The sequence below is a fragment of the Ursus americanus genome, chromosome 26 (genome assembly GCF_024610735.1).
Source record: "Ursus americanus isolate L20-20 chromosome 26, mUrsAme1.1.p, whole genome shotgun sequence".
Classification (NCBI taxonomy): Eukaryota; Metazoa; Chordata; class Mammalia; order Carnivora; family Ursidae; genus Ursus; species Ursus americanus.
The window spans coordinates 12130986-12150151 of NC_142152.1; the positions used below are offsets into that span (position 1 = coordinate 12130986).

The following is a 19166-nucleotide window of genomic DNA, read 5'->3' on the forward strand; positions in this document are numbered from 1 at the left end:
ATTAGTAGGTTAATAGCTTATAGATTTATTTGTTCAGAATTCCTGATCATAGCTATTATAGCTCTCTCATAAGGTAGATGCTACTAGACTGTCTTTGAAAGGTCAAAGAATTGATATTTCCACTCTTGAAAAGTTAAGTTTTGTGAACCTTCAAAGCTGTTCTTTGTTTTTTATTTCATACACACACACAGAGGAAGGAATGAAGGAAGACCTTAAGTTCTTTGAGATGTGACCTGACTGAGACTTAAATTAAACTGGAATGTAGATACTCTTTCTTCAGTTGTTAATTCCTTTGGACAAAATGTTTGTATATGATTGTCTTTCTTGTAAGGAATCTAGGCTTATTTTTAGGTGGTGCTAGAACATCCATCCTAATATCCATGGACAAAGGGAACATTGTCATATGAAGCTTATTCTTCTCATCACTTAGTCTCTATCAGCCAGATCATGATTCTCCATCTTCTGTAAGGAAACATCCTCCTCTAAGATAAAGTTTGCACTGGAAGGAGAATCTGAGGGAGAAAAGGTGTCTCTTCTAATTGCTCTGATTCTGCTTTGCCTGCCCCCAACCGTACATCTCCTTGGGTGTAGTTTCCAAACTCAAGAATGATTTGACATTAAAAATAGTTACTTACTAAGGACTTCCTACATGGCAGTTACTATGATAAAGGCTTTCCATTGTCTTATTTTATCAGCACAGTAAGACTTTGAGGCAAGCATTATTATTCCCCATTTTATAAATAAAGTTATACTCAGGCCTAGAGAGATTAGGTAGTTTACACAAGTTAAGTGGCTGAGCTATTTTACTCCAAAATACTTTTCCTTAATTGTTAAATACTTAGCTTCTCTAAGCTTTATTTTTCTCTTCTACACATCAGGATATAATTCTCATCTCATAGCATTGTGTTGATGGAATGTGGGAAAAATATATAAAAGCACTTTCCACAGTGACTGTAGATCCTGGTAGGCTCTAGTGAGTCCTGCATAAGGGAAGCCCCAGAAGAGGATATAAATCGAAAACTCAGCTGCTGCAGGGCAAGCACCGATAAGGGGAAATTGTCACAGTGTTCAGTAGGAAGAATTTCAAGGTTTGGAACCTAAACATAAGCCTAGTGGACATCACTCACCAAGTAGCATAGTTATGAGCTTATATGATCCTATAAACTGTTTTTGTTGTTGCTCTTCTGGACTCCTCCCCACTCATGTGGGCTGTCAAAAAAGAGGTGGTCTTAAAATTCCTCCTGGAGACAAGGAATGCAAAAGGACATTGTCTCCCTGTTTGTCTCCTGGCACTGCTTATGTCTGCCCCAGGAGCAAACCCAGATAAAAGCAGCCTTGGACAGCGCCCGAGGAAGTTTTCTTGCCTTTGATCCAGATTTGCCTATGATTAGATTCTGTGGTACAGCCTCCCTTAATCACATTTACTTTAATAAATGTAGCTCCTTCACCTTGGTATTTTCTTGAATTATGTCTGCTCTTTGCTGACCCTCAGGGGGATTTTCTGTCTTTAACATCTTGAATCAGGTATAAAGAAAATACTCTACTTGTGGTTCTTCATTGGCATAATTGAGACAGACTCAAAGATTTCAAAATAGTTTTGTGGATATTAAAGTATAGAAATAGGAAAATTAACTGAAAATACAAAGAACATAAATGTAGCCCCGCTTTTGAAATAGAGGTTTTGAACCTGTCATAGCTGGCTTGCTCTCAGAGTCACAGATTCTGTTCCAGTTTACCGGTTATCTTCAGGCATCTATACTTTACCCTCAAGTGACTAGCGCTGTTCTGCTGATATTTTGCCTGGGTTTGTATTTCCCAGGCTTTGACCTGGCCTCAGACCAGGCCTTAAGATTTACCATATACCTCCCAGATTTCTTGATATCTATTCATAGTCAAAACCAAGATAGCCAGATTCTCAGCTTTTGGGACACTTTTAGGAGATTTGACTTGAGTAGAGTCACTGAAAACCCATCATTTCTATAGAATGGATTTAGTCACCTTGTTTCCCAGTAATGATCCATAACTTTCTCTTTGATTATTCTCATGTCTTTGGCTAAAAGATGATAAATTTTACAGAATGGTAACTTCTAAACATTGTTGTATCAGCAAAGAACTAATTTAAATTTAAGATTATTTCCCGGGCTTGTCTCCAATAAGAAGGCCAAGAAAAAAAGATTTTTAAAAACAAGCTTAATTTTAGTTGACTCTTGGAGTAACTTATGTTGAGACTCTGTGTTATCATAAAAAATTAGTGGGTTTTTTTTTTTTTTTTTGTATTTGATCCTCTAATTATAAGCTTGGTTATCCCATTGTACTACATCTCCAGAAGGAGTACTGCTATTTAAAGTTGAGGCTTACAACAGGTTTTGTGATCACTCATATTTGATAGGTAGGAAAAAGCAAATGACCACATTTGGATATGATAAAACCTGTGAAGTATAAAAAATAATGAACATGATGAGAGTGATGGGGAAGAGGCTTATAAAACTGAGAAAGAGGGTGGTTCAGTCCATTAAGTGTCCAACTCTTGGTTTCGGCTTAGGTCATGATCTCCTGGGTCATGAGATCAAGCCCCGTGTTGTGGCAGGCTCCTCACTCAGCAGGGAGTCTGCTTGAAGAGTGGCTCCTTCTGCCCCCCACCACCGCTCGCACACCTGCATGCACTCCCTCTCAAATAAATAAATAAACCTTAGAAAAAAACCAACCTGAGAAAATAAACTTCCAGCTGAGCCCTGTAACACCATTATAGTCTAAGATTTCTCATGTGTTTCCATGATCAACTCACACAATTTCATATGGGTGGTGACATTTCCCCTAGGAAAAGTAAAACTATTAAAAAAAAAAAAATACTGTAGGCTACATAAGAATCCATAGGGACCTCGGTTTTTTAATCTGAAAAAACTTAAAAGTTGAATCTCTCTCTGTTGCACAAGACTGTTTTAAGTTTAATTTCTCAAGGAGGCAGTAAGTTGTAGGTTTGCTTTTTCCAACTACAATTACTCTTTTTCATAAAATTTTTTGAAAATGTTTTGAATCTTAAGTGAGAATAATATAAAAATAAAACATCACATAATCAGTTGTTACCCTTTTTAGAAAAAGATGAACATGGAAATAGGGTGCAAAGTGTCCTGTGCATCACTAATGTTGACACATTGAGCTAATGCCTAAAATGCTTCACAGATGACTCTTCTGTTCCAAAGCATTGTGTAAAGCTCTTCCACTGTTAGTTGGATGAATATTTTAAATTATGGCTATGATTTTTAACTTTTATTTGTATATTATTAACAGTTTTGCTTTATTCAAAATGCTATCTATTATCAGATGTTCTCTGTTAATTGTGTGTAGTTTTAATGGTTTTCTATGATAGTAAATAAGACTTTAGTTTTTCCTGTGGGGTGCCATTGGTTTGTTACTAAATGGTTTAGCAACTAGTAACAGAGAATTGAGACTATGCCATGTACTCCTAGGTAAATCACAATTGTTAAAGGCTGGTTTCATTATCTCTTAAATGAGTTCTCACTCATCAGTCCCCTTCTTCAGAGTGCTATAAGGCACTGGATATTGGATCATTTTTCTGACCAGCCTTCAGTGTCATGTATTACTTTAACTCACACCCAATGGATATTTTCTTTTAGTTGTAGAATTATTAGTAGGTACTCTTCATTCACAAGGTAAAAGCTCTGAAACAACTCTGAGGCATTGTAATATAAAGAGTAATGTCTAGTCTGTTCAGGCTGCTATAACAAAAATACCAAAGACAGTGTAGCTTATAAACAACAGAAACTTATTTCTCACAGTTCTGGAGCCAGGGAAGTCCAAAATCAAGTCCAGATTTGGTATCTGGTGAGGACCTGCTTTCTTGTCCGTGAACAGCACCTTCTCACTGTGTCCTCATATGGTGGAAGGGGCTAGGGAGTTCTGTGGGGTCTTTTAAAAGAGCACTAATCCCATTTGTAAGGGTTCTACCCTCATGACCTAAGCACCTCCCAAAGATCCAACTTTGGGCCATAGCCCGTTTCTGTGAATAAAGTTTTATTGAGAAATAGGCACATGCATTCATTTACTTATTGTCTATGGCAGCTTTCCTGCTACAAAAGCAAAAGAGGCCCACAAAGCCTGAAATATTTACTATCTGGCCCTTTATAGAAAAATGTTTGCTGAACCTTGGTTTGGACCACTGTTTATGAGTTATGTCAGAATTTTCCTCTCATCTTTTATTCCAACCACTCAGAGGGTTTATGTATGAAGAGATCATTTAAGAGGGGGAAAGAAATGACAGAACAAAAATGTAGTATTCAGGTACTGGCACCAACTTATTTCTCTCCCTTATGTTAATTTACCTATTTCTTTGCTATGGGTTTTCACTTCCCCTGATGTCTGTAGTGCTCTGTGTTGGGAAATAAGTGCAGCTGACTGGCCTAGGGGAAAACAGTATGTTTTTCTCAGTGGTGGAAATTTACTGTAGGAACGAATCTTGGATGTTAGGGACTAATTTTTGAATTTCATGGTCTTAATGGAAAATAAAGGATGAGAACCAGCATCAGTGTGAGTATCAATCTTTATGAAGAATTTGATTCTCTTCTTATGATTTTGTGTCATCCTGTGATGAAGTACAAATAAGTCAGACTTCCAAATGTTGTTTGTTTTATAGGTCTATAATGACAGATCTATACTACCTCAGTCAAACAGATGGAGCGGGTGATTGGCGGGAAAAAGAGGCCAAAGATCTGACAGAGCTGGTCCAGCGGAGAATAACATACCTTCAGGTAAGAAAGGTAAAGAAATAAATATAAGTGAAAAAAGAAGGAAAATCATAATAAGGCTAAGAGTTGCTGTTGGTTTCGTCTTCCTAGCCCTTTTTTTTTTTTAAAGTATTTACTCATTTTACATATTTATTCAGAAAGATGGTATGTTATGTCTTCAGTGCAATACAAAGATGGCTAAAACAAAGCCCCTGCCTCAGAGGAGCTACTTCTTAGACACACACACACACAACCACACACACTACAATGAAAAGGAGGAAGTGATATATTTTATGTGAAACATATAAATGAAATGCTCATTGGAGGAAGATGTCAGGGAACCTTTGTGGAAAAGATTTTTGAATTGAGCCGAAAAGGACAATTAGGTAGGATTTAGACACATAGAAAGGGAAAAGAGTGTACTAGCTGGAGCATGTGATATGAATAATGGTCGATAGCTGGAAGGAGCAGGACAGGAACCCATTGAGTCATGGGATATTTTAATTTGTCTGTAGTTTTGGGTTGGATAAACAAGTGGGGTGTAAAATAAGCTGGAAAACGTAGGTTTCGGAGCCAGATTGCAGAGGTCCGTGGGTGCAGGTTAAGCTTTATAGTGCATAAGCAGCAAGTGGTTGCTGAAAGATTTTGTTTCATAAACATCATTATAACAACAAACAGCCACAAGTCCCAGGCCCTTTTAAATTTATTCTTGTCATTTTTTGTGTGTTTTCTTCTAGCTCTTATTAATATGCATACCCAGTCTTACATATTTGTAAGAACAGAATTGATTTACCTTTTAAATTTTGTTTTTTTCCTTAATATGCCATAAGCTTTTTTCTATTTTGGAGTCACAACCCACTTTTGAAAGATTTTTACACCTAAGAGCAGTATGATGAGGGTGGTGCTACTGATCTGTATTATTTTGGGTGAACTGGATTAGTTTTGGAAGAGACTAGAAGCAAGGAGACCATTTAGGAGGTGAGGACCACCCTGCAGGTAATGGAGGTATGTGGCAGTTTGCATTGGAAGTGAAGAGACAAAGTTGAGAGAGACTGGGAAGGTTGAACTGATAGCCCCTTCCAAGTGGGTGAAGGACTGTGCATTGTTATCTGACAGGGAACTTAAAGAAAAAATAGTCTTGGGGTAAACAGTGAATTAGTAAGTAACTTCAAAATGCTGGAAGTTGAAAACTGCGCCCATCTTTTCTAATACTATTAATGGTGTACTTTCTGTGTCCAATCACTCTGCTTTCCTTCTAAGATTAAAGTGTCTTGTAAAAGCAAAATAATAGCCAGTGACCTAATTCTCCAAGGTGCACATTTTCCTACACTTAAGTAGGAAAAAATAGAAAATCAAGTGTTTAAAGAGATCATTAAAAACCAAACTGATTTTGGCATGCTATCTTGGTCTCATACTCCCATGACCATTCATCAGAGGTGTCTGCAGAATGAGAAACACTTGCCTCCTGTAGGGAAGAGGTAATTATCTCCTATCAACTAGAACCTGATTCAATGAACTATAAACAGCTGGTGGTGCAGAACTCTCATCCTCATTTAAAATGGAAATAACTATGGTTTCTCAGTTTCTTCCATTTCCACATATTCATTAGATTTTTATTCAACAAAAGTTATATTTAAACTATGATTTGGTCATAGTTCAGCTACACATACTGTAGCAAGTACCTGCCACCTGCTTTATTTTTTCTTCTTGGCCAAGTGCTTTTACTTATAGTGCAAATTTGATCCTCTATGTGCTGATTTCTGTGGTTCTTGTTAGAGAATTTCACTTGTAAATCATGCTAATGATTTAAAACCATGTTGGCTTTTTTAATATTTTAGACTATAGCAAAACAGCATTTCAGTTGGACCTTTCAGTTTCAAATATTGCTATTTAACAGATGCTTACTTTCATGCTTTTTTTTCCCACTGAGAAAGAAAAAAGTGGTTTTTAATATTCAAGGAGATGAGGAAAATCTCAGTAGGAAAAAACATTTTTCTGAAGAAAAATATTTTTCTTTAATTATTTAATTATTTAATGTCATTTTTGCCATCTAGTCCAAAAGTTCTTTGAAGTCAGGAACTATATATATTTTTTTAAAGATTTTATTTATTTATTTGACAAAGAGACAGCCACCGAGAGAGGGAACACAAGCAGGGGGAGTGGGAGAGGAAGAAGCAGGCTCCCAGCAGAGGAGCCTGATGTGGGGCTCGATCCGATAACGCCAGGATCACGCCCTGAGCCAAAGGCAAACGCCCAACAACTGAGCCACCCAGGTGCCCCAGGAACTATATTTTTAACATAGTATTGTTAGAGATTAACAATGCCAGTCACTCACTCTTTACCTTCTTTGGATAGAGGTGAATAAGAATCCTTTCTCCCATTCCAACAAAATTAAACACATAATTTGTAAGGAATGCTTTCTCTGACTGTAACTTTTATTCCCACCTTAGAAAAGCACAACAGCTACTTTAAAAAGAATGATTTGTTACTGGTTTAACTAAATGGATTAGAGAGTTTAATGAGATGAGGTGAGCTATTTATACACATTTTTAAAAGTGATTATATTTTTTCCTGTTATAACTTTTCTTGGTATTCAAATGTATTGGTGTTCCTAAACCATTACTTTAAGTGAAATATTGTAAAGGGCCATTTAAGTAACTTAAATTCTAAAAGACTTCAACAGGCTTAGAAACTGAGTAGTATACTCGAAAATAAATCTGTAAAGGGAGATAAAGAAAAAAATCTTTGACCTTTGATACTTGTATTCTACATTAAAATAATATGTACAACTTAATTGAGATTTTTAGAAGGCTGTCTTTATTTGGCCTATCAGAGCAGTTATATAAAGAATGATAACAATTTATAGCTAACTAGGAAATACTAGGGAAAAGATACAATAAAAGAAAGTGTTTTTAAAAGTTTAAGTCTGTTCTGGAGATTTTAGTCATTTAAACACCTTATTGTATTCCCAATAAATAATTCAGATGATTTTATAATTTACTTCAGTGATTGGTTTGGACATTTGAAAACAGTTTCAGTTTTACTAGATTTTTATTCATTCTGATGAAATTTATTATCAGTTCTCATTATCACCAACAAGCAGTTTTCTAAACTCTAATTTATTTAAGGTATAATGCAAGACCTGGTCAAAGAAAACAACCTAGATTAAACCCTTGTTTTAATCCGTAATAGGTTTCATTTTAGATCTAAGCCTTTTTGCAACTCTCCAGTCCTTTGAGCAAATATCATTATGTCTCATGAAAATCCTGCTTGACTTAGTCATGTAGTTCAGTCAAGTTTAGTCTCAATTTAGATTTTCATTCATTTATTCTATACCTTGGTTTTACTTGGGAGAAGCAATTTCACGAAAGCTAGAAAGTAAAAAAAATACATATGGTAACTAGACTTCAGTGGGACAAAGTTCCATGGTTGTCTTAGTTAAAATTATTTTCTCTTTAGAGTTGAAGGGCTTATGGCGTGGTATAAAAAGGCTAAACTGACTAAAAGATTATAATAATCTTATTGAGGACAACCTTGGGTATGTTGCTAGGCTCAAGTAGAATGGAGCAAGTAATTCTCATAAGAACTTAGTCTTCTATATGTTTACCTGAAAAGTTCTTTATCCATAAAGTGAACATGTAATATTGGGTTGTTTTAAATACTATTTTGTGCTGGTCTTTACTAGTGTGCTGTATAAATCATAATAAGTTGAGAAAGTGCTGTTTTTTATATTTTGAAACCTAATTTCTGATATCAACTCCAGACTCATTTTAAAAACTACACATTGCTGATATTTTCATCACGAGTCCTTTGCCATAATATAAGTCATTTTTCTAGACTTTTGAATGACATGGAAGAGATTCTGTTTTCATTACTGTTATTAGAATTTACTTTGTGGCTTCTAATCAGCTCATATTAAATTCTAATCAGCTCATATTAAACAAACACAATGAAAAAGACCACAAACAGTTTGAAATTGGCAACCACAATGGTGAGAGCTGCTAGTTAGGGCGTATAGCTTATGGCAAAAGGCATTTCCCAGTTTAATTCGAAATTATCTGTCTTCTGGTTCAGGATGATTTTTTTTCCACTTAGACCCAAAGTTGACTATTTAAGCAATATTGAGCCCATTTTCATTGGAATCTAAGTAAAGCATATAAAAAATAACTATAGTAAAAGATGTTTTTTGGGGGACATTGCTTGTTTATGTTGTGAATAGGACTTTACTAACCTACCAATTTCCAGTAAATTTTCCTTGTTTTCATAGAAAAGTAAAAGATGTACAAATGGAGAACAAGTATTTCACATTTTAAAGGAAGATAGAGAGTTGTTTTTTCCATTCAAAAACAACAGACTAGCTAGAGAAATAGCAATTTCTCTTTTCCTATGTGGATTCCAACAACTGTAGATGTTCTATAAAATGGAAAGTGGCCAGGTCATGCTAGGAATGCATTGTTGAGGCTATTAAACATGTATTTCAGATTGTGAAGAGTACCTAACTCCAACACAGGATGTAGACACATTTGTCTTTGACAGGACAGATTCTTTAAAATAGATTTAAGGCTAGTATATAACTATAAACTTCATTTGTCTGCTGGTGTACTGATCATGAGATCAAACCCATCATCAGGTGTCCTCAGAGTTGTGAAGTGTGTTCTAATGAGTGATTCAGACGATAGTTATATTTCTGCCCAACAAGGATGAAAACCAAACATAAAGTCAGAGGTAGTAATACTTGTAACTCATAAGGCAAAGTCATTAGTTTAGCTGTATTAAGATGTTAATTAAATATATAGAACAACTGGAGTAGGGAGAAACTTTTAGGACATTTTTGTGTTTGAAAGAACTTATTAGTTTGAGAAGAGATCAAATAAAGAAAATTAGACAGTTCCTTAGAACTAAGACATATCTTTGGGAGAATATCTTTCCCAAGAGCAAAAATATAAACAGGTTTGAGGAGGAAAGAACTAGACGTGGTAAGTAGATACAGTGTCAGGGGCAGCTTTCATAAAATGAAAGAAGGGATTGTTATACTAGAAGTTGAAAAAGGACAAAGGTGGTGATAAAAAAAAGAAAATGTCTTAAAGGTAGTTTTCTAAGTATTATTAAAAACCACATTATCTTGAATTCTTACAGATTTCACAGAGCCCTTGCATGTGGGAGCATAGGTCTGATTGAATTGTTTGTTTGTTTATTCAGCAAGTATTTGGATGTACTGGACATTAGGTATGTTGCTTAGGATTTAGTTTTGAACAAACAAATATGGTATGTTGTCTGCCCTCAGAAAGCTTAAAGTTTAGTAACATTCCCAGAGTATCTCTGAATTAATTATCCTCAAATACAAACAACTGCACACACACACACATAATTTTTTTTAATTCCTGTAGTTTTTTTGTTTTGATGCTTATGTTTTTGTCTCATTATTCATATCTTTTTACTAATTCCCCTATCTCTATTACACTAATTTTTGCTACAGGCTTTTTTTTTAAGATTTTTTTTTATTTGTCAGAGAGAGAGAAAGAGAGTACAAGCAGGGGGAGCAGCAGGCAGAGGGAGAAGCAGGCTCCCCGCTGAGCAAGGAGCCCAATGTGGAACTCGATCCCAGGACCCTGGCATCATGATCTGAGCCGAAGGCAGACCCCTAACTGACTGAGACACCCAGGCCTCCCACTACAGGCTTTTTTATTATTCTTTTTACAGAAGTTTTTATTATGGAAACCTTAAGCATATATAAAAATGAGAGACTAGTGAATCCCTATGCTTCCATTTTCCAGCTCTAATAATCATCAATTCATGATCAGTGTTGATTCATCTGTACTGCCACCACTTCTTACCATCTCCAGGATCATTTTGAAACAAATCCTAAACATTTTATCATTTTATTTATAAATATTCAAAATAAATTTCTAAACGTTAAAGATACTTTTTCGAAACATAACCACATAGTATTATCACACCTAAGCATGGCATAGTAAGAATAGTTCTCTAATATCAAATAACCAGTCATCAATCAAATTTCTCTGATTGCCCATCACATTTTTAATGTGCTATTTAAAAACTGCTTATCTGCGGAGGAATTCCAAAAAATGGCAGAATAGGGAGCACCAAGAATCTGTCTTCCCACCTAGACATCAGTTGCACTGGCAGAAACGAATATAACCAGTTTGGAAGTCTAGAGTCAGTTGAAGGCTTACAACTTCCAGGGGAAAGCTTCAACTGTACATTGCATTAAGTTTGGTCAATTTCAGCTCTTAAGCTCCACAGCAGCTGCCTATCCCTCACCTCCAGCCTCCTGGCAGCAGCTGTGTCTGTGTTCCTAAAATACAAGGATGGTTCAGCATATGAAAATTAATCACTGTTAATAGGCTGCATCAACAAAATAAAGGGAAAAAAAACCATCTGATCAACTTGGTTGATGCAGAAAAAAACATTCAACAAAATTCAATACCTTTTCATGGTAAAAACACTGAACAAAATAGGAACAGAAGGAAACTACCTCAACATATAAAAAAGCTTGATTTTTGTGTATTGATCTTGTATCCTGCAACTTTGTTAAACTCATATGTTAGTTCCAGTAGCTTTCTTGTAGATTCCGTCAGGTTTTCCACATAGATTATCATGTCATACCTAAATAAACACATTTACTTAGTCATTTTCAATTTGGATGTCATTTTTGCAGTACTCTCTTAAAATTCATTCACCTTAATTAAATAGTATAATTTAGTATTAGCATAATGTACAGTAAATCACAAATTCAGTTCCTTCTTTTAAAATCCTTGCCAAAGTCTGATTTGGGATTTTAGATTTTCTTAGCAAGAGTTTAAAAACATTTTGAGATGCCTAATGGTTATGGAGGCACTTTTTAAATTCCTAGGAGTGCAGTCAGCCAACTCTGCTAGCATTTTGTTGTTGTTTAAGTACTTATTTGAGAGAGAGAGAGGGAGAACATGAGCAGGGAGGGCAGAGGGAAAGGGAGAGAGAATCTGAAGTGGACTGTGCGTTGAGCCTGACGCAGGGCTCGGTCTCATGACCTGGAGATCATGCCTGAACTGAAACCAACAGTCGGATGCTTAACTGACTGTGCCACCCAGGTGCCCCAGCATCTTGTTGTTTTTAAGTTTTTATACTTCTTATATACTTGTATCTTCTTAATTATCAATAAGAAGTCTTTTTAAAAAATTTTTTTGTTTAATGTATGTTTATTTTTTTTCTTCCAAGTTTTTACTTAAATTCCAGTCAGTTAACATAAGTGTATTATTAGTTTGAGAAAGACTTTTAAAACATCATTTCTTAGTTGAGGTATATAACAGAATGCATGTGAGGTTCTTAACATCTGTTACCTACAAAAAAATAAGCAACTGATGACATTCTAGATGCTACTCCCCTAAACCATTTTATCTTTGGGGATAGAAACAATAAAGATTTTATCCTCCTTACTTTTTTGAATAGAAGTTGAACTTAAATTGGATTTTGTCTAATTTAGGTATATCACCCTAGCATCTACTTGTTTTGAACATTATTCCATTTCCTCAGTGGTTTTCTTTTTCTGGAAATAAGCCTCTTTTTTTTCCCTAAGAAATGGCAAATTTCACTATACTTCGACTCTGCCCTACATTATAATGTACACAGTATTGTTATAGAAACAATTTTCCAAATCTTAAAGCCAGTCTGGTTTCCACATAGAAATAATGTTACAACTGGGGATTTTGACCCCAACTACCAAGTCCCAGGCCAGAGGTTCATCTTCCAGAATCCCTGTCTCAATTCCAGCAAGGAAAGAACTGGGGAGTAGCAAAGTTCCCAGGAAAGGAAGAGGGAGGCTACTGACCAGAGGTGGATTCAGATTTAGGGGCTGGACCTGAAACCTCTACAGTCTTTGACACTCTCTTTTATAAAAAGGAATACAAATACAGAATTAAATGTTAAAGTAAATAGTTACAGTCGATTCTCATTGTTTGCATAAATTATGTTCTGTAAAGTCACCAAAAACACTGGATTAGTGAACCACTGCTCCTGGGTTCCTGTGAATCTTTGGTCACAAATTTTTGTCAACCAATTAATATATGATCTGTGTTATATATGTTTCTGTTTAAAAACATTTTGTATAATATATATTGTTGATCCACTAACATTTAACTCATAGCTTCTAGCACTGCAAGTCATACTTGAATGAAGCTTATGTAACACACATGTTTTTTCAGTAAAGCACATCACAGCTTTCCTGTGCTTAGGAATGCTAGACAGCACTTCACTATGCTTAGGCGTGATTTTAAACAGTGAAGTAGTCAACAAATGCACAAAAATGCAAAAAACGTGGCATTGTATAGACTGCAAAAAGGATGCTTGTTCATAGTGTGACAGCTAAAACAAGAAGGCAAAATGCTATCTTGTTTGACCTCAGCTGAGAACTGTGTGCTTCAGGCAGCCCACATTTTCACTGTATTGGCTTGTGTCCGCAAGTGACCCTGAGAGCACCTCAAGTATTGATTTTGAGATTGCAAGTAAATTTTAGCTAGTAGGCAAATTTGCAAATATGGAACTTATGACTAGTGAGGATCAGTTGTTTAAAATGAAAAAAAGAAATACCAACAAATTAAAAATTTTACAAAGTTGACATATGCCATAACACAATACTCCAGAAAAATTGAAAGTCTTATTAATTGCCTGATACTCTTTATAATACTGTTTTCCCCATATTTCTTAGCTTCATACTCTTTATGATTTATAGGATTTTCTATAAAGTGAATTTACAGTGATTTTGTAATATTTCTTATAAAGAGAATGGAAAGATCGAATCAGATCTTTTTATAATTTCTTTCAATACTTTATTTATTTGAGAGAGAGAGACAGAGATGGCGGGAGAGAACACAAATGGGGAGGAGAGGGAGAAGCAGGCTCCCCACTGAGCAGGACACCTGATGGCAGGGCTCGATCCCAGGACCCCAGGATCATGACCTGAGCCGAAGATGCTTAACCGACTAAGTCACCCAGGCACCCGAAAAAAGTTGTTTTTTAATTATTGGTACTTGTGATACATAAAATTTACAACTTTACATATCTCATGTTTATAGTACTGCTGTAAGCTTGTTCTATACAAAGTAATTCATATAAATTCTATATCATGTGATCCTTATCATAAAAGGAAAAAAGAATAATACATATAATTGTTTAGCTACATTTTGAATTGCATACACTACATTTTTGAGGATATTAATGACAGAAAACTTCTGTGTTGACTAGGCATTATTGGGAACTGACTCCCAATTCTCTGATTACCTGACACTTCCCTTGCTGGGTGCAGTGGGACCCATTGACATTGTAGTATGTCCCCTTGCCCTGTATCTATGTCACAAAAATAACTGCACAAAAGTAATCCTGAACCACATAAATATATCCCTATAGATCTAAACTAAATGAATCCCCAGCTTAATTTTCCTATAACAGGATCCCAGAAATGCTGAAGGCCACTTCACTGCCACCCAGTACTGACTCCGACACCAGGAAAGTGAGATGGGAGGGAATTCCAAGTGGGACAAGGCAGCCATCTTAACTCATTGTGGTCAAAGTTTACAATTTTTGCAAAAACATATGACCAGATGAACACATTACATAAACACTTCTCCTCCCAGGGCCTTTGAAGGGACCTGTTCAAATGAGGGTCCCTGCAGCTTACATTTCAGTAAACCCACTCTGCTCCTAAGGAAGCCCTTCTCACGGAACTAGGAGGGAATCTTATCGCCCTTAGACATAAGATTACCTAAGAACCACTGTAATTAAGAAGCCTGAAATAAAGACATACGGGAAAATTAGATGAAAAGTAATAGATGCTGACTATTTAAGATTGAGTGAGTTCTGTCTATCTCAAAGACATAGATAACAAAGAAAAACTAGCTTGCCTCCAGTTAAAATTTCACCTTATTTATAAAGTAGCTTTCTGACTAGGACTTTCAGTCATTCAATCCCTAGAGTATGCAGCACTTTCTCAAATTGACCAGCCTACGATTGATTATCAGCTGCTCTTCACTGACCACCCACAACCTTTGTGTCAGACTGCCATGCTTTAGGTGTAAGTCCTGGTTACTGTAGACAATAACCATGTCTGTTCAGTAAGTCTTAGATGTGAGTCAGTGATAAATCATAAAAGCATACAACTACATGTCTATGCGATCAATTAAAATATATACATGTGCTCTGACACTAGAAAATGGTGTGATGGTTCTCCTATTGCTTATAGTACTGTAGTAGCTATTCTAAAAAGTGTTTGGATGTTCTGTATGGGATGCCATCATATGTTTGACCTACCTAAGCCAAAAATGCCAGTTGTGATAAATATTTATCAGGGGGTGGTGTGTGTGATTTATACAGCTCGTATCACTTCAAAAACCCATCTGAGAAAGGTTAGTACTGATTCTGTTTTTTCTATAGAAAATTGAGACACTCAAGTCATTACATTGGTGTTATACTGGGTTCAAGGTTTGGATCAATCATTTTGAAAATAGATGACAAAACATCCAAATATTTCAAGGTCTCATTAAAGTCCTTTAATTGGAAGGTAAAAGGGAAGAAATATTTCTTCTTAATCTTCTGCTACATTAAAGGAAGTCGTGAGGATGAATAATGTCTGTAAGCTGCCCCTTCTATACACTTTCTGTATTGCTAGGTAGTAAGCATAACTCTTACGAGGCAGGTGTTGCTATATTCAATATGTAGGAGAATAAATTGAGGCTTAGAGAAGTTTGCGTAACTTGCCTAGTAAGTGGCAGAGGGGAGAGGCAGAGTCTTAACGTCATTATATTCACCATTAGCAAGTGCTTTGAGGAGCCAGTATTTTGTTTGTTTTTGTTTTGTTTCATTTTCCTGGTGCTTTGTTGAAGGTGATGAACTGAATATAAGCTTTAGGGGCTGCTTTTAATATTGGCTGGTGAAGCCACATCCTTTTTTGCATCTGCCCATCATTAGCAACATAAAACCTTGCCACAGAAACCTTAAACAATTAGATTTCTCATGTACCTAGTTAATAGAGGAAATTAAAGTATAACTTTTAAATAACTAAATGAATAGAACCATAAAATATGAAGTTTCTAGAAGTGTCTTTTGCCTATATATATTGTTTCTACCTCTTAAGAAGATTTCTTTGTCATTATAAGAGATTTTTAATTTGCAAAAGTCAGAGAATATAGACTTTTTTTCAGTAATGGACAAGTCTGAAGAAAAAAGAGATACATAATATTATAATATGGAGATTCTATGAGAAGTACGTTCAAAAAGTCATTATTTTTGTCTTTAATCGTAACAGTAGTCATGAGAAGTGATTCTCTTTCTTTGGATTATAAAAAGTTTAACTTAATGGTGGTAGAATGTAGAATGATGTGCTAAGTAGATTAAAATTCAGATAGAGGTGTGAGTAGAAAGCCTGATTTTTCACAGAAGAAATGTTAAACATGTCCTGACTTCCCCATTATATCTAGCAAACATCTTTCTTTCCAGGTGGTAAGAAACAAATATTACTTGATTCTATCCAGTTTTCAGTGTTGTTCCATACACAGTAGTGGTATCCTTCAAGTATATATATGGATGAGGTAAATGTCCTCTTCAAGATTTTAGCAGCTGAAACATTAAGAAAATACTACTAGCAGTATAAGTAGAAAGTAATGCGGGCATTGGATCCTAGGTTTATTGAAGAACTAAATCTGTGTATCTCACTAATGGTAAAAGATCTCAGAACTTGTATCAAATCAGAATACAAAACAGAATAAGACATAGGTTCCAATATTCTTAAGAAACATGTATTCCTACCCATCTTGTCTAATGTTGTCTTTCCTTTTGCCAACCTGTTTTTACAGATTTTATTGGCCTAGACCAGAAGTCAACAAACTACTACCCTCAGGCCAAATCTAGCTCAGCTATTTTTGTAAAGTTTTATTGGAACAAAGTCATGCATATTTCTTTAAATATTGTCTATGATTATTTTCAGGCTACAGTGACAAAGTTAAATAATTATGACAGAATATCTGGCCTGCAAAGCCAGAGATACTTACTGTATGGTCCTTTACAGGAAAAGTTTGTTAATTGTGGCCTAGACAGTAGTAGAAATAATTCTTAAATATTTTTGCCTTCTGTTTTCCTTTGCTTCCTCCTCCTGTTCCTTCAGCTACGTATGAGCTCTTGTCTGTATTTGAGATATCATCTTTCTGGGCATATGCGTTTGTCTTCCCCATACTGAAGTTCCTTCCCCAATTGGTTATTTTTTTCCATTTATGAATGAGTTGAAGAGTTTTTACTGGTTAGATCATGGAACTAGATATGAAGTGTATGTAGATTCTCAAGAATATGCTCTGTTACCGACTTTGGCCATATTCACTTTAGATTGTTATTAGCCCAAAGGCCGAGAAGCAGTCACTTTAGATCATTATTAAGAGCACAGTGATCTCCTTAAGATACAGTAAGGAACACTTAATGATTGTGAAGCTTTCAAATGCAAAATGTTATCTGTTTAAATATTGGGGCCACGTCTTGATTTACTCTAAATAATATCAGATTCTACTAGAGGGGCTTTGAAGCATCTAAGCTAATGAAATCAGTTTTTATTTTACTTTATCTTTGATTTCTTACATGTTGGAGGTAGGGAGGGAATGAGAGTTAGTAGCTTTTTTTTTAGTTCATAATTTTCTTTTGTTTTACTGAATAGCAAAGTTCTTCTGGTATATTTGGGCTTTTGTTGTCATGCTATTACAAGAGGCTCTAATAGCCAGAAAGATTAAGATGCAGATAGGGGTGCCTCAGTGGATTAAGCCTCTGACTCTTGATTTTAGTTTAGGTCATGATCTCAGGGTCATGAGATCGAGCCCTGCATAGAAGCCCACAGAGCTCCACAACGGGAATGGAGCCCACTTGAGATTTTCTCCCTCTACCCCTCCCCCCTTTCCCCTGTTCACACGCTCACGCGCACTCTCCCTCTTAAAAAGAAGATGCAGATAGAAAAAGAAGCAGATAGAGATTTCAATATGGAAAAGTAGGGAGTCACTGACTATATCTGAATGGCTAAAGACAGGTCATTATTTTTACCATTGCTTGTTACTGTTTTCTCTCAACTATTTCATATCTTTCCCAGAGCTATGGCACCTTTTTCTTGTTCCTCTCTCTTCTCATTGGCATAACCATTGTTTATTATTAGACCAAAATGTATCATCTATAAAAAACCAACACTTTTATACACACACACCCCATCATTTCTTTTATCAAATTGAAGCATAGCAGGGACTATCTGGGGTTGTTGGAAGAATTCTAGTTACTGTTCTGCCAGTAAAATAGCCTCGTAGCTTTGGACATTTCTCTTGCTTAGAGGTTGTTGTTTTTTGTTTATTTGCTTGTGTGGAAGGTTTTTTCATTTATTTGTTTTACTTTGAATTTTGGTATAAATCCTCTTCCCCTGGAGTGATTTAAGTGGCTGTACTTGCTGGGTTTGGAAGTGTCAGGGCTAGTGGAGGAGACCATACCTTGAAGCTGCAGGCATTGTCAGAAATCAAGAGAGGTGGTTGGTTATAGGATGCCCTGTGAGAGGGCTGCTTATGATTAAAGAGTTAGGGGCAGAATAGATACTATGTTTGACTTGCAACCAAAAGACCTAGTGCCCTGCCCTTTGTACATATATAATGGAGGAAAAAGGAAATAAAGCTGTACCCTAAGAAAAAGCTTTTAAATATAAGGAATTTTGCCTGTGTTCAAAGCCTACATCCCATAGAGGCTTTGAATAATCTTTTAAATATTCACTACTAGAGTTCTTTTCTTCAAACAGATGTTATATTTTCCTTTTACATAAGAAGATACAGTACCATAGTGTTCTCAAGATTCAAATTATTGAAAAAAGGTTGGTTTATAATTTTTAAAAGAAACTTATATGAGCAAATGCCTCTGGAAACACAAAGTCATTAGTTTTCCAATAAATAAGTAGCATTATAGATGTGAGTTAAATGTGCATTAAATGAGATTATGTTGGGCTAAAACATAGGCTTCTGTTTCTAGATAAGATGTAGTAAACACATTATACCCTATTCTTCCTGCTAAGTACCCCCCCCCCCCAAAAAAATCCTGTACAACGTGAATCTTCTATATTTGTTTATTTCCTTGTTTTATTCCTGTATATCCCAGTTGGAGGTGCTAGAGAATCCTCCAACCTAAAAGTACTAATGGGTGGAGCCAAAAAAAGGCCTCATTTTGATTACATCTATCCTGTTCCAGGTAAACGTCATGAAAAACGTTGCCCCATGCTCTTCCCGGTACCATCACTGTGGACCTGAAAAACGTTGCCCCATGCCCTTCCCGGTACCATCACTGTGGACCTTGAGCACATAGCCCTGTCCACCATACCTGCCCTGCAGTAGTGAGGGCACCCCCACTTCTCCCAGCTGGTGTTACAACCTCAGA

General features: G+C 35.9%; 1 protein-coding gene across 2 annotated transcripts in view; it reads left to right on the top strand.

The window, feature by feature from the left end:
* FUT8 (fucosyltransferase 8) overlaps window positions 1-19166 on the top strand; it is a 150781-nt gene that overhangs the window by 60406 nt on the left and 71209 nt on the right. The window contains exon 5 of one of the 2 annotated variants that reach the window (XM_087856020.1): window positions 4646-4766. In XM_087856020.1, coding sequence (XP_087712146.1) covers window positions 4646-4766 — 121 coding nt within the window. The remainder of the gene's footprint in view (window positions 1-4645; window positions 4767-19166) is intronic. The other variant, XM_045810445.2, reaches the window with a different exon arrangement.